Raw genomic sequence first — 10122 nt, 5'->3', positions numbered from 1 at the left:
TGCCTTGAAGTAAGCAAATTCCTCTGACGTGACCTATGATTTTTCTTCGTTGCCGATTAATTCATACAGGCCAGTTGAGGCATACGCTACGCTGTCAGTGCCACAACAACCATGATCCTTTCTTTTTGTTGAATAAGTAATAAAGATGGCTGCATGCATCATTCGATGCAGAGGCCAGGGCTCAACCTTCTTTTCTAAAAATGATCTTTTTTTTAAGGAAATTCCAATATTTCAGTACAGCACGAATAAGCAACACATTGATAACTCCATCATCAATCATTATCTGCCATTAAATTTTCGAGCCAAAAAGATCATCATCCTGCACGTTGCTTGCCATCCTTGATCTGTCTATAACGGGCCCAGTGAGACCTGGTAACCACGAGAGGAGACGCTGCACCCAGCAGGCCGGCCAGCCAAGCCAAGCTTTCGCCAATGGTTGCCGTCTTCAACAAGGACGTCCTGAGCTGGTACCTCATCACGCTCAAGCTCAAGGAGACCGTCGACGCCAACATCAAGAAGTCCCCGTCGCCGCACTGGCAGGCGCTTCCCCGCAGCCTGCTCGTCACCAACGCCACGCCGGGGGCAGCAGCAGAGACGTTGACGCGCCAAGACCGGGAGCAGCAGCAGGCCGCGATCCCGGCGCAGTCACCGGCGTACAGCCCCAAGCCGCAGGACCCGGAATGGGTGGTGACCATCCGCGGGAAGCTGGCGCAGGCGCGCGCGGAGGAGGCGGCGTGCCCTTGGGCGCGGCTGTCCGTGTACCGCGTGCCCAAGTCCCTCCGCGAGGGCGACGAGCGCGCCTACATGCCGCAGGTGGTGTCCATCGGCCCGCTCCACGCCGGCAAGCGGCGGCTGCGTGAGATGGAGCGGCACAAGTGGCGCGCGCTGCACCACGTGCTGAAGCGCACGGGCCACGACGTCACCGCCTACCTCGACGCCCTGCGGCCCATGGAGGAGCGTGTGAGGTCGTGCTACGACGGCCGCGTCGCCTGGATGCCGGGCAACGAGTTCGCCCAGTGCCTGGTGCTGGACGGGACCTTCGTGCTGGAGCTGTTCCGCGGCGCGCTGGACGACGCCAAGGGGTTCGTGGACGACCTGGGCTACTCGCGGCACGACCCAGTCTTCGCGATGCGCGGCGCCATGCACGCCATCCGCAACGACATGATCCTGCTCGAGAACCAGATACCGCTGTTCGTGCTGGACCTCCTGCTCGGGATCCAGCTCGGCCACCCGGAGCAGACGGGGGCCGTGGCCAGCCTCGCCGTGCGGTTCTTCGACCCGCTGATGCCGACCGACACGCCGCTGCACCGGAAGGACCGGTTCAAGCTGGAGTCGTCCGTGGACGCCGACGCGGCGTTCGACCCGCTGTCGGACCCGATGCTGCACTGCCTGGACGTGTTCCGGCGCAGCCTCCTCCGCGCCGGGATGCAGCCCACACCGCCGCCGGCGGCGCGGCTGTGGCTGAAGAAGTGGTCCGGGCTGCGGCGCGTGGCCGACAAGCGGCGGCAGCAGTTCGTGCACTGCGTGTCGGAGCTCCGGGAGGCGGGCATCCGGTGCCGGCGGCGCAACACGGACCGGTTCTGGGACATCAGGTTCGACAAGGGGGTGCTCCACATCCCGCGCATCCTCATCCACGACGGCACCAAGGCGCTGTTCCTGAACCTGATCGCGTTCGAGCAGTGCCACATGGACATCGCCACGCCGGGCGGCAACAACATCACCTCCTACGCCATCTTCATGGACAACCTCATCAACTCGGCGGAGGACGTCAAGTACCTGCACGACCGGGGCATCATCGAGCACTGGCTGGGCAGCGACGGCGAGGTGGCGGAGCTGTTCAACCGGCTCTGCCTGGAGGTGGTGTTCGACATCAACGACAGCTACCTCTCCGGGCTGTCGGACCAGGTGAACAGGTACTACGACCACAAGTGGAGCACGTGGGTGGCCAGCCTGCAGCACAACTACTTCACCAACCCATGGGCGATCGTCTCCGTCGTCGCCGGCGTCTTCCTGCTGCTGCTCACCATGATGCAGACCTTCTACAGCGCCTACAGCTACTATCGGCCGCCGGCCTAGCATTTGCTCCAGCTCCAGCAGGTGGATTGGACTACAGGTCGACATTTTTTCTTTCTTTGTTGCTTGCGTTACAGTTTTGATTGATTGATTGGTTGGTTCTCTTGTGAAGGAAGAACTCTTCTCTCCCCCTTTGAGTTGCATCCTGTGAATATACTCGGTTCTGGTGGGAGAAGGTTTTTGTGACTAATAAGCAAATTCATTGTGTTAAGTGTCTGTTCTTGGGACATCTTCAGGGGTTTGGACGCCCTCATGCATGATTGTGGAGACGAGACTCCATTTGGAACACTGAAATTTTCTGCATCTGCACATTTTCTGTGCTTGTGCCGTTGACAATCCGGGTGCTACACGACGCGTGCACATTCTAATTTTAGCGACTACGGAGGATTATCCCATTGAGCATTTGCGAGGTCAAAATGTCAGTCTTGTTTTAGGCTGATTCTAAGGTTTTCCACACGTGGAAAGAAGACCCCAAGTTTTCTGTCTTTCCACGTCTCAGTTACATGTGGCCATACATAACTCTTTTCTTATCTGGATGTAGTAGTAGATGAGCAACATGCGCGGATGCGCCAATCTCCGCATTTTCTTTTGAACAGAAGATAACGACACTGTGATCCGTATGGTGCTTCTACTCTAGTCACCAGGATCCATCCTCGGCCCCTACCATGCAGCATTGGAGCCAGAAGGCTTTCTTTCTCACCGCCATGGACGCACCCGGACGGATTTTTTTTTTCCTTTTGATACCAATTCAATTCTTCCAGTGAGCAGCACCAATGCTCTCCCCTAAAAAAACACAACAGTTTTTTTTAAAGCACCATCGATGTTTATGCTCTAGTCTAGTACCATGACTAACTCAGAGCATAAAGGCATCATACTACTATCTACTTGATAATGGACCCAACATGTGCAAATGTTGTGCACTCCAGGCAGTCCTGGAGTAGCCTGACAACAATATACTGTTTTCTGCAGTCAGTCACCTTATCAGGCAAAAAGCCAAATGTCAGGGCAATTTTTTTTTAAGATGATGTCAGGGAAATCTTGAAGGAACATGCATACCATCTTTACAGTTAAAAAACAAAGGCTGATTCGTGCTTTGCAAAAAAGATAGAGCATTTCAAAGGCTAGGAACAAAGTCACAGCCCAAAAGATAATTTTCTAGAGTATAAAAGCTCTACACGGCCACTTTAGTATGAATGTATGATACAGCTCTAGTTACACGCTTCTTATCAGCTGGTATATATGTATGATACAGCTCTAGTACATGGCATCCCCTTCAAGACGCATACAACGTGTCGATAGCATGCAATTCAGTAGCTACTTCTCTCATGTTCATTCGCTCATTAGGATCCTGGCTCGCACAAGAAAGTGCCACTTTCAGCAAGGACAGCAAGCCCCGGTGGACTTCGTTTTCTTCTTCCTGATTATCCCGAGAGCAGTCTTGGCATTCTTCTCGGAGAGAAGCGTCAAGGATGGGAAGTATCTGATCTGGAAAGTTCCTCCTTACAAAGTTCACGATGCCAAGCCCCTCACAGAACATAGGGTCAGTCGGCCTTCTTCCTGTCAGCATCTCCAGCAGTACTATCCCGAAACTGTACACGTCTCCGGAGGTGGATAGGTAGCTGCCTCCTGCATACTCTGAATACCAAGTAAAAACGTGTGACATAAGTTCATGTAAACAACCGCTTCGTTGCATGCAGGAAAATTTATAGCAAGGAACATGCTGTTACCTGGAGCAATATACCCAATCGTGCCCTTGAGAGTTACTGTACCCATTGAACTCGAACCTCCAGCTGCTGCTGACTTGGATTTGATGTAGAACCTTGCGATGCCAAAGTCCCCCAAACGAGCTGTCATATCATAATCTAGAAGGATATTGCTGGGCTTCAAGTCACAGTGAACAATAGGGCTCTCACAGTCATGGTGTATATATTGCAATGCATCGGCTATATCAAGAGCTATTTTCATTCTTTGAGAAAGGTCCAGTTGCTTTGGGGCTTTTCCATCTTCTGTCGGGTGCAGCCAAGTGTCCAAGTTGCCATTGGGCATGAGCTTGTAGATAAGAGCTTTAAAATCCCGGCCTCGATTATCAATTGTTGAGCATGCAGTCAGAATTGGAAGAAGATTCCGGTGCCGAATGTTTCTCAGTGCTTTACATTCTGAGATGAAACTTTTATCCGCACCTTGCATGCCAAGGTCAAAAACTTTCACTGCTACAACCATCTGTTTTTGGTTTAGCTTTGCTCTGTACACAGAACCGCAACTTCCTCTCCCGATCAAGTTAGATTCTGTGAAGTTCTCAGTAGCCTGTGCTAGATCCTTATAAGATACTTTAGGGAATTGCTCATCCGAAGAAGGCAGCGATAAATGCATCCTCTTTCTGAGAAGGGTTAAGTAGGCTACTAATATGAGTAACACAATGCCTAATATGGGCACCAATACTCTGACCAAATAGTATTGCCATCTAGATCTTCTCTGAGAAGCAGTGGGGCATGAAGGCATATGTAGGTCCAGTACACCTCCACAAAGCCGCCAATTGCCTTTCAGGGAAATGGCTGTCGTATTTTTGAATATTCCTTCTATTGGTACTTCTCCTTCAAGATGGTTGTCGGATAGATCCAACTGGGTGAGAAGTTGCAGTTTGCTTAGAGCAATTGGGATAGGGCCTGAGAGATTGTTATGTGAAAGGTTGAGCTCGATCAAGCTGTTAAGACTGCCTAGAAATATGGGAATGCTTCCTGAGAGAAAGTTCTGGTCCATTTTGATGGCTTGCAATTGCTGGCATGTGCGCAAAGTAGGTGGAATTTCCCCGGTAAGCTTGTTGGATGAAAGATCTAGATAGTTGAGTTGTTGAAGATTACTGATGTGAGGAATTTGGCCTTCTAGACTGTTGTGGGATAACGCACATTGGGCAATTGTGGCTACACTAAAAACCTCTTTTGGTATATTTTCTTGAAGATTGTTATAGCTAAGGTCTAAATACAAGAGTTGCTGAAGGTTTTCTAAACTCGATGGTATGGGACCGTGGAATTGATTATTTGCCAGAAACAGTTCTGACAGCTTGGAGTTATTGCCAATGGAAGTTGGAAGCTGCCCAGTGAAATAGTTCTGTTGAAGATATAAACCTTGTAAATTAACAAGATTTCCAACCCATCCATCAATCGGACCAGTCAAATTGTTCTCCTCCAGTCCAAGCTTAGTTAGTCTATGGAGATTTCCTATGCTTGACGGAACCGATCCATATAGCATGTTCCTGCCAAACACGAGGTTGTCAACATTAGACGAAAGGTTGCCAACAGAATTTGGCAAGATTCCTTGTAGCCGATTTGCATAGAGTGAAAGCATCTGTAGAGAAGTGCAGTTGCTCAATGCATCCAAGAATTCCCAGCCCCAACTGTCATTTGCTTCAAGACTGTTTGTGTCAAGGCCTAGCTTACTGAGCTTCAGAAGTTTACCAAGAGAAGGTGGGACTCGTCCTCTAAACCCGTAATTATATGCTAAGTTTATCAGCTGTAGCTCAGATGCATTGCCTAATGAGTCTGGGATAAGACCTTCCAGCATGTTACCACCCAACGTAAGAAGTCGGAGGTTAGGGAGAGCATCACCCATGTTAGATGGTAGAGTACCAACTAGCATATTCAACTCCAGCGCCATTTGATTTAGCAGAGATAAATTAAAAATGGCCTCTGGGACTCTACCTGATAGCTTGTTTTCACCAAGGAGTAAGTTTGACATCTTGGACAATTTCCCAAACTCGTACGGAATGCCCCCCTCTAACCGGTTATACATCAGAATAATATGTTCTAGAGAAGTGACATTGCCAAGGCCTGGTGGAATGACCCCGGTAAGATCATTATAGGGAAGCCACAAGCATGTCAGATTGGAGAGAAGGGATATTTCTGCGGGAATTTCACCCGTCAATAAGTTTCTTGAGAGGTCTAACACCCTCAAGTTGGAGCAGTTTGTGAGCGTCACTGGAATAATCCCTTGTAACGAGTTGTAACTCAGATCAAGAAACTCCAGCTCTCGCAGCCGGCCAAGATGTGGTATCTGACCAGAGAACTTGCTTCTGGAAAGGTTGAGATAAGTAAGATATGACATGTTTCCAAGGGAAGGAGAGATTTCCCCGACAAAACTCTGCTCCGACAGGTCCAATTCTGCAACGCGCTCATGCTCTGCGAGGCTGCACTTCACACCCTGCCAGTTGCAGAAGTGAATACTGGTGTTCCATGAGCTCAAGAACCCTTTCGGATCATCGGAGATTGCGCGCTTGAAATCAAGGAGCGACAGCATATCCGTATCGTTCCCATGGAGGACGGCGCAAATGAGGCTTCCAGATCCATGAGACAATAGCAACAGTGCCCATACTATGAGCACCAAGAGTTTCATCATGACATAGCTTTGCCGCTCGCTCACTATTTCGTGATGCAAAACCGGAGTTTAAGTGCGCCTGATTCACATGTAAAAGATCTGAATGAAGTGAAAAGTATGAATGAAAGTGCCCGCAATACTCATAGATAGAAGAAACAGTGCACCTACCTCTAGTCTTCAGAAGCATAGCATATCACAGGAGACGGGACCATGTCTATTATTGTTTTAGGTGGAGATGAGTGATGTAGTTTGCCTTTCTGAGAGGGATTAAGTAGCACAGAGACGGCGTTGGCGTTACGCAGCATCGAAATATCTAATTGCCGTGCACACGTTGACACTTGATAGCTTTAGTTGCTTTGAAAATATGCTCTAGTGCTGAATCGCCGGCCGGCCTTACTTTGTTTTTAGCAAATTCAGTCTTGTATGCACACTTAGCGGGTATCCCCGTCCTTTGTCGCTTTTACACTTTGTTTGGATCTATTCAAGCTTCTCAATAGTACAGCCCGATGCGAAGCCGTGTAGATCTAAATAAGGGTTGATACAAGTGCAGCGTCAGCACTCTTAAGCATCTGAAGTAGCATGTTTTTAGCGTCCGTTATCATATAATATTGACCTCAGAGCTTTGTACAATGCGCATGGGTGGTAGCCATGGCGGGTGGAATCAGAATTCCCCAACTCTGACCTCGAATTTAACAAGCTTTCAGTTTCAGCTAATATTAAATCCAGGCTTTTCAACAAGATTTGTAAGAGGAAAAAACGCACCTCGGAGTTCAGGGCGCGGCGCCCCAACCGCCGACGGAGAGGAGAGGCGGAGGCGGAGCAGGACGTGCCATAGGGGACGGATGCGCGGGAGTGGCGGTGCCGCCTGGCCTGGGGCCAATAGCGGCGTCGGTGTTGCTAGGGTTCGGCTGGACGGCCTGAGGCAGGCCGCAGGCGCGGGGTAGCTGCGCTCGCCCGCGGGTGCTGCTGGTGGTTCTCTCTCACAGCAACCCCTTCTTCATTTTTTCCCCTGTTTTACCCCGTTTTATATATATATAAAGGAAAAGCATTAGAATCAACCGGTTGATTTTAAACTCACCTAAGCCTCCTCCCTCACGTCACACGTGGCATGGTCCATCCACCGCTTTTCCTTCCAACCTTATCTTCTTCCTCTGCTCTCATTTCTTTCCCGTCGTTTTCCTTTCTCTTATCCCCAAGCACCACATGTCATGGCAGCAGCCACCACACTCAGATCTGCTATTGTCGCCGTCGCGCATCTGCCGCCGCCGCCGTGTTGCGTGGTCACATCTGGAATCGCCGCCGCGTGCTTCACCACGCCGAGATCCCCTGGCACCCCCACGTCGTCGTGCTGCGTCGCAGCAATTCGACACCGCCGACGCGTGCTTCGTCGCAGCACCCCGTCGCGATGCAATGGAGCACCGCCGCGCGACGGTGGCGCTGCAGTGAAGCTTCATCAGAGGCTGTCGGGGGTGCCGCGATGGAATCCGTCGCGCCAGCTGCACGCTGCAGTGAAGCATCACCGGCGGTCGTCGGCTGCTGCGATGGATCTCGCCGCGTCGGCTGCGCGCTGCAGTGAAACATCGCCGGTGTCTTCCGACTGCTGCAATGGAACTCGTCGCGATGGCTACGTGCTGCAGTGAAACATAGTCGGCGTCTTCGGTTGCTGCGATGGAGCACCGATGGAGTGCGGCCACGCCGGCGACGGTGTGTCTCCTGCTGCAACCCGGGGCGGCGTTGCTCCAAACGGCGACGCGTTTCGTTTGTGCTCCCGCTGCAGCTGCGATGAGAGGAAAGGGATGACCCGCGAGATTCCATTGACCAGATCGAACGAGCGACAAGCGCCGGATCTGATGGCCCAGGACCCGACTGATTTCTTCGAGAAATCAGTCGGTTGATTCGTAGCAGGCCCCATATATAAAACATTAACTAAACAGAGTATACGGTCGAATATAATAGAACGTGATAGCCCTCCAACAATGTCGATCCGAGGCTAACCTCATCACATATAACACACGTGACAATGCAATTAAAGATAGAGTACATGAAAAACTGTGAACAACACCACAATAAGCCCTATAACAATTAAGTTTCACGACAATGCTCTTAGGAAGGAGAACGACCCTAAGCATCACAGTTGCCGAGCCCCGATCAGACATAGGTTTTCATCCGAAACCCGGACAGGGAGAGGAGCACCACGATGACGTCTTCAAAAAGATAACGACGCTCACGAGCGTCGTCGTTGTCGGCGACAAAGCACAGAGCTTTCACTCGGCAACTCCCTCGCGTCACCAAACGAGGTCTCCAGGCCAGCACGACGAACCCAGAACTCCGGATCCGGATCAAGGTGCTGCCATCATCAGAGACAAAGAGCGCGGCCAAGCTACCCGTTGCACCACCTCTCGCCGCCCACACGACCGAGAGATGATGCCATCACCGTTGCCATGATACCCGCCGGAGAGCCAACCATGCGAACCGCCATCCGAGGCCGCCACCCCGACATCCATGTCCAAAGCTCTGCAAACCGTCCACGTCATGATGCATCCGCCTCGGTAGTAGGAGTAAAAGGGATCTTCTTTCACTCCTAACCCGACATCAGTCCCGGAGTATGGGTCGACGCCTCTACACTAGGAGGCATCCACACCTACGTCTCGAGCCGGTCCCGGCGGACCGGGGAAAACACTACCCCGTGACTCCCGACGGCCGTTGCCAAGCGCACTCGCACGACGCCATGTCTGTGGCACTTGACCCCGATCTGCCCGACAGCATTGTGAAGCCCCGACCACCACCAACGTCCATCATACCCGCGAGGATAGGGATCTCACTGCCCACGGACACCTCCTGGATCGAGCCCAAGTGCACTTACCCGGAGCGCAAACTCCAACTCGCCCCGGGCCCCTTCTAGATCTGCCCGAGCATGAGCCTCAACTCACAACCATGCTTGTGCCCTAGATCCAGGGGAAGGAGGTCCACTGCCACCACCCAGTGCCACCAGCACGAGGCCGATACCCGGCTCCAAGCACCACCGCCCGTCGATTCGCACCATCCATGCCCCCAGACAAGCCAACTCCAGCCGCAGACGCCATCGCACCACCTCACAATGGCACACCACCGTGCCAACCGCCTCTAGTAGCCGAAACCATCGGTGCCGGCCAACCAACGGCGCCTCGGCGTTCGCCGCGCTGGTGCAGCAGGCCGAAGGAGCCCCCGATCCAGATCTGGATCGAGAGGCTCACCACATCCGCCCCCGCGGGTACACCCCGCATGGTGGCATACGTGCAGTCACGCATGCCTCCGCGCTAGAGAGCCCCTGCCGGCCGCCCCGGATGCAGTCGTGCCACGCCGCCCTGCAAAGCCGCATGCATCCGCGCGCCGGTATTGTCCCGCGCTAGCACCACACCGCGACGAAGGGAGGGGATCCCGCCGCCAACGACACCGGTAGCGGTGGGGGAGGGTTGGAGGCGGCGGCATGTGCCCCCCCCCCTCCGGCTCGCGGGAGCGGGCTGGTCAAGACGAGGGTTTTTTCTCAACTCTTTAACTACTTATCTAAAAAAAACCACCACCCCCTCTCTTCATCACGAATAATATTCACATGGACTAAAATTTGGTGTGTATCAATTTTTTGATGTACTCCTTGAATTATTATTATCTCCGTCATGTCTAGATATTGGAACCAACTCTCGC

At 52.3% G+C, this 10122-nt stretch overlaps 2 protein-coding genes across 4 annotated transcripts; one reads left to right on the top strand and one right to left on the bottom strand.

Moving 5' to 3' along the window:
- The first annotated feature begins 231 nt into the window (after positions 1-231).
- LOC123427189 (UPF0481 protein At3g47200-like) lies at positions 232-2359 on the top strand. Its single transcript, XM_045111169.1, has one exon. The coding sequence runs from the start codon at positions 433-435 to the stop codon at positions 2074-2076; it is 1644 nt and encodes a 547-aa protein (XP_044967104.1). The 5' UTR covers positions 232-432; the 3' UTR covers positions 2077-2359.
- Positions 2360-3185: 826 nt separating this feature from the next.
- Positions 3186-7431, bottom strand: LOC123427187 (receptor kinase-like protein Xa21). 3 transcript variants are annotated; one of them, XM_045111167.1, is made up of 3 exons: positions 6610-7431; positions 3801-6520; positions 3186-3708 (listed from the first exon to the last, which is right to left on the bottom strand). In XM_045111167.1, exons 2-3 carry the CDS (start codon positions 6460-6462, stop codon positions 3347-3349), a joined length of 3024 nt encoding a protein of 1007 aa, XP_044967102.1. In that variant the 5' UTR covers positions 6463-6520; positions 6610-7431; the 3' UTR covers positions 3186-3346. The 3 variants fall into 3 exon arrangements, with proteins under 3 accessions (XP_044967102.1, XP_044967103.1, XP_044967101.1); XM_045111168.1 differs by having other exon boundaries at positions 7204-7431; XM_045111166.1 differs by having other exon boundaries at positions 3801-7431.
- Positions 7432-10122: the final 2691 nt, after the last annotated feature.

The sequence above is a fragment of the Hordeum vulgare genome, chromosome 2H (assembly GCF_904849725.1).
Source record: "Hordeum vulgare subsp. vulgare chromosome 2H, MorexV3_pseudomolecules_assembly, whole genome shotgun sequence".
NCBI lineage: Eukaryota > Viridiplantae > Streptophyta > Magnoliopsida > Poales > Poaceae > Hordeum > Hordeum vulgare.
The sequence above is the reverse complement of the archived record's forward strand: the minus strand, read 5'-3'. Positions and strand labels throughout refer to the sequence as shown.

Bases quoted from the DNA above. Each gene is read 5' to 3' on its own strand.
- LOC123427189 (XM_045111169.1), top strand. From the start codon at position 433: ATGGTTGCCGTCTTCAACAAGGACGTCCTGAGCTGGTACCTCATCACG.
- LOC123427187 (XM_045111166.1), bottom strand. From the start codon at position 6,462: ATGATGAAACTCTTGGTGCTCATAGTATGGGCACTGTTGCTATTGTCT. The intron at 3,709-3,800 runs GTAACAGCATGT...CTTGGTATTCAG, and splicing joins GATTGGGTATATTGCTCCAG to AGTATGCAGGAGGCAGCTAC.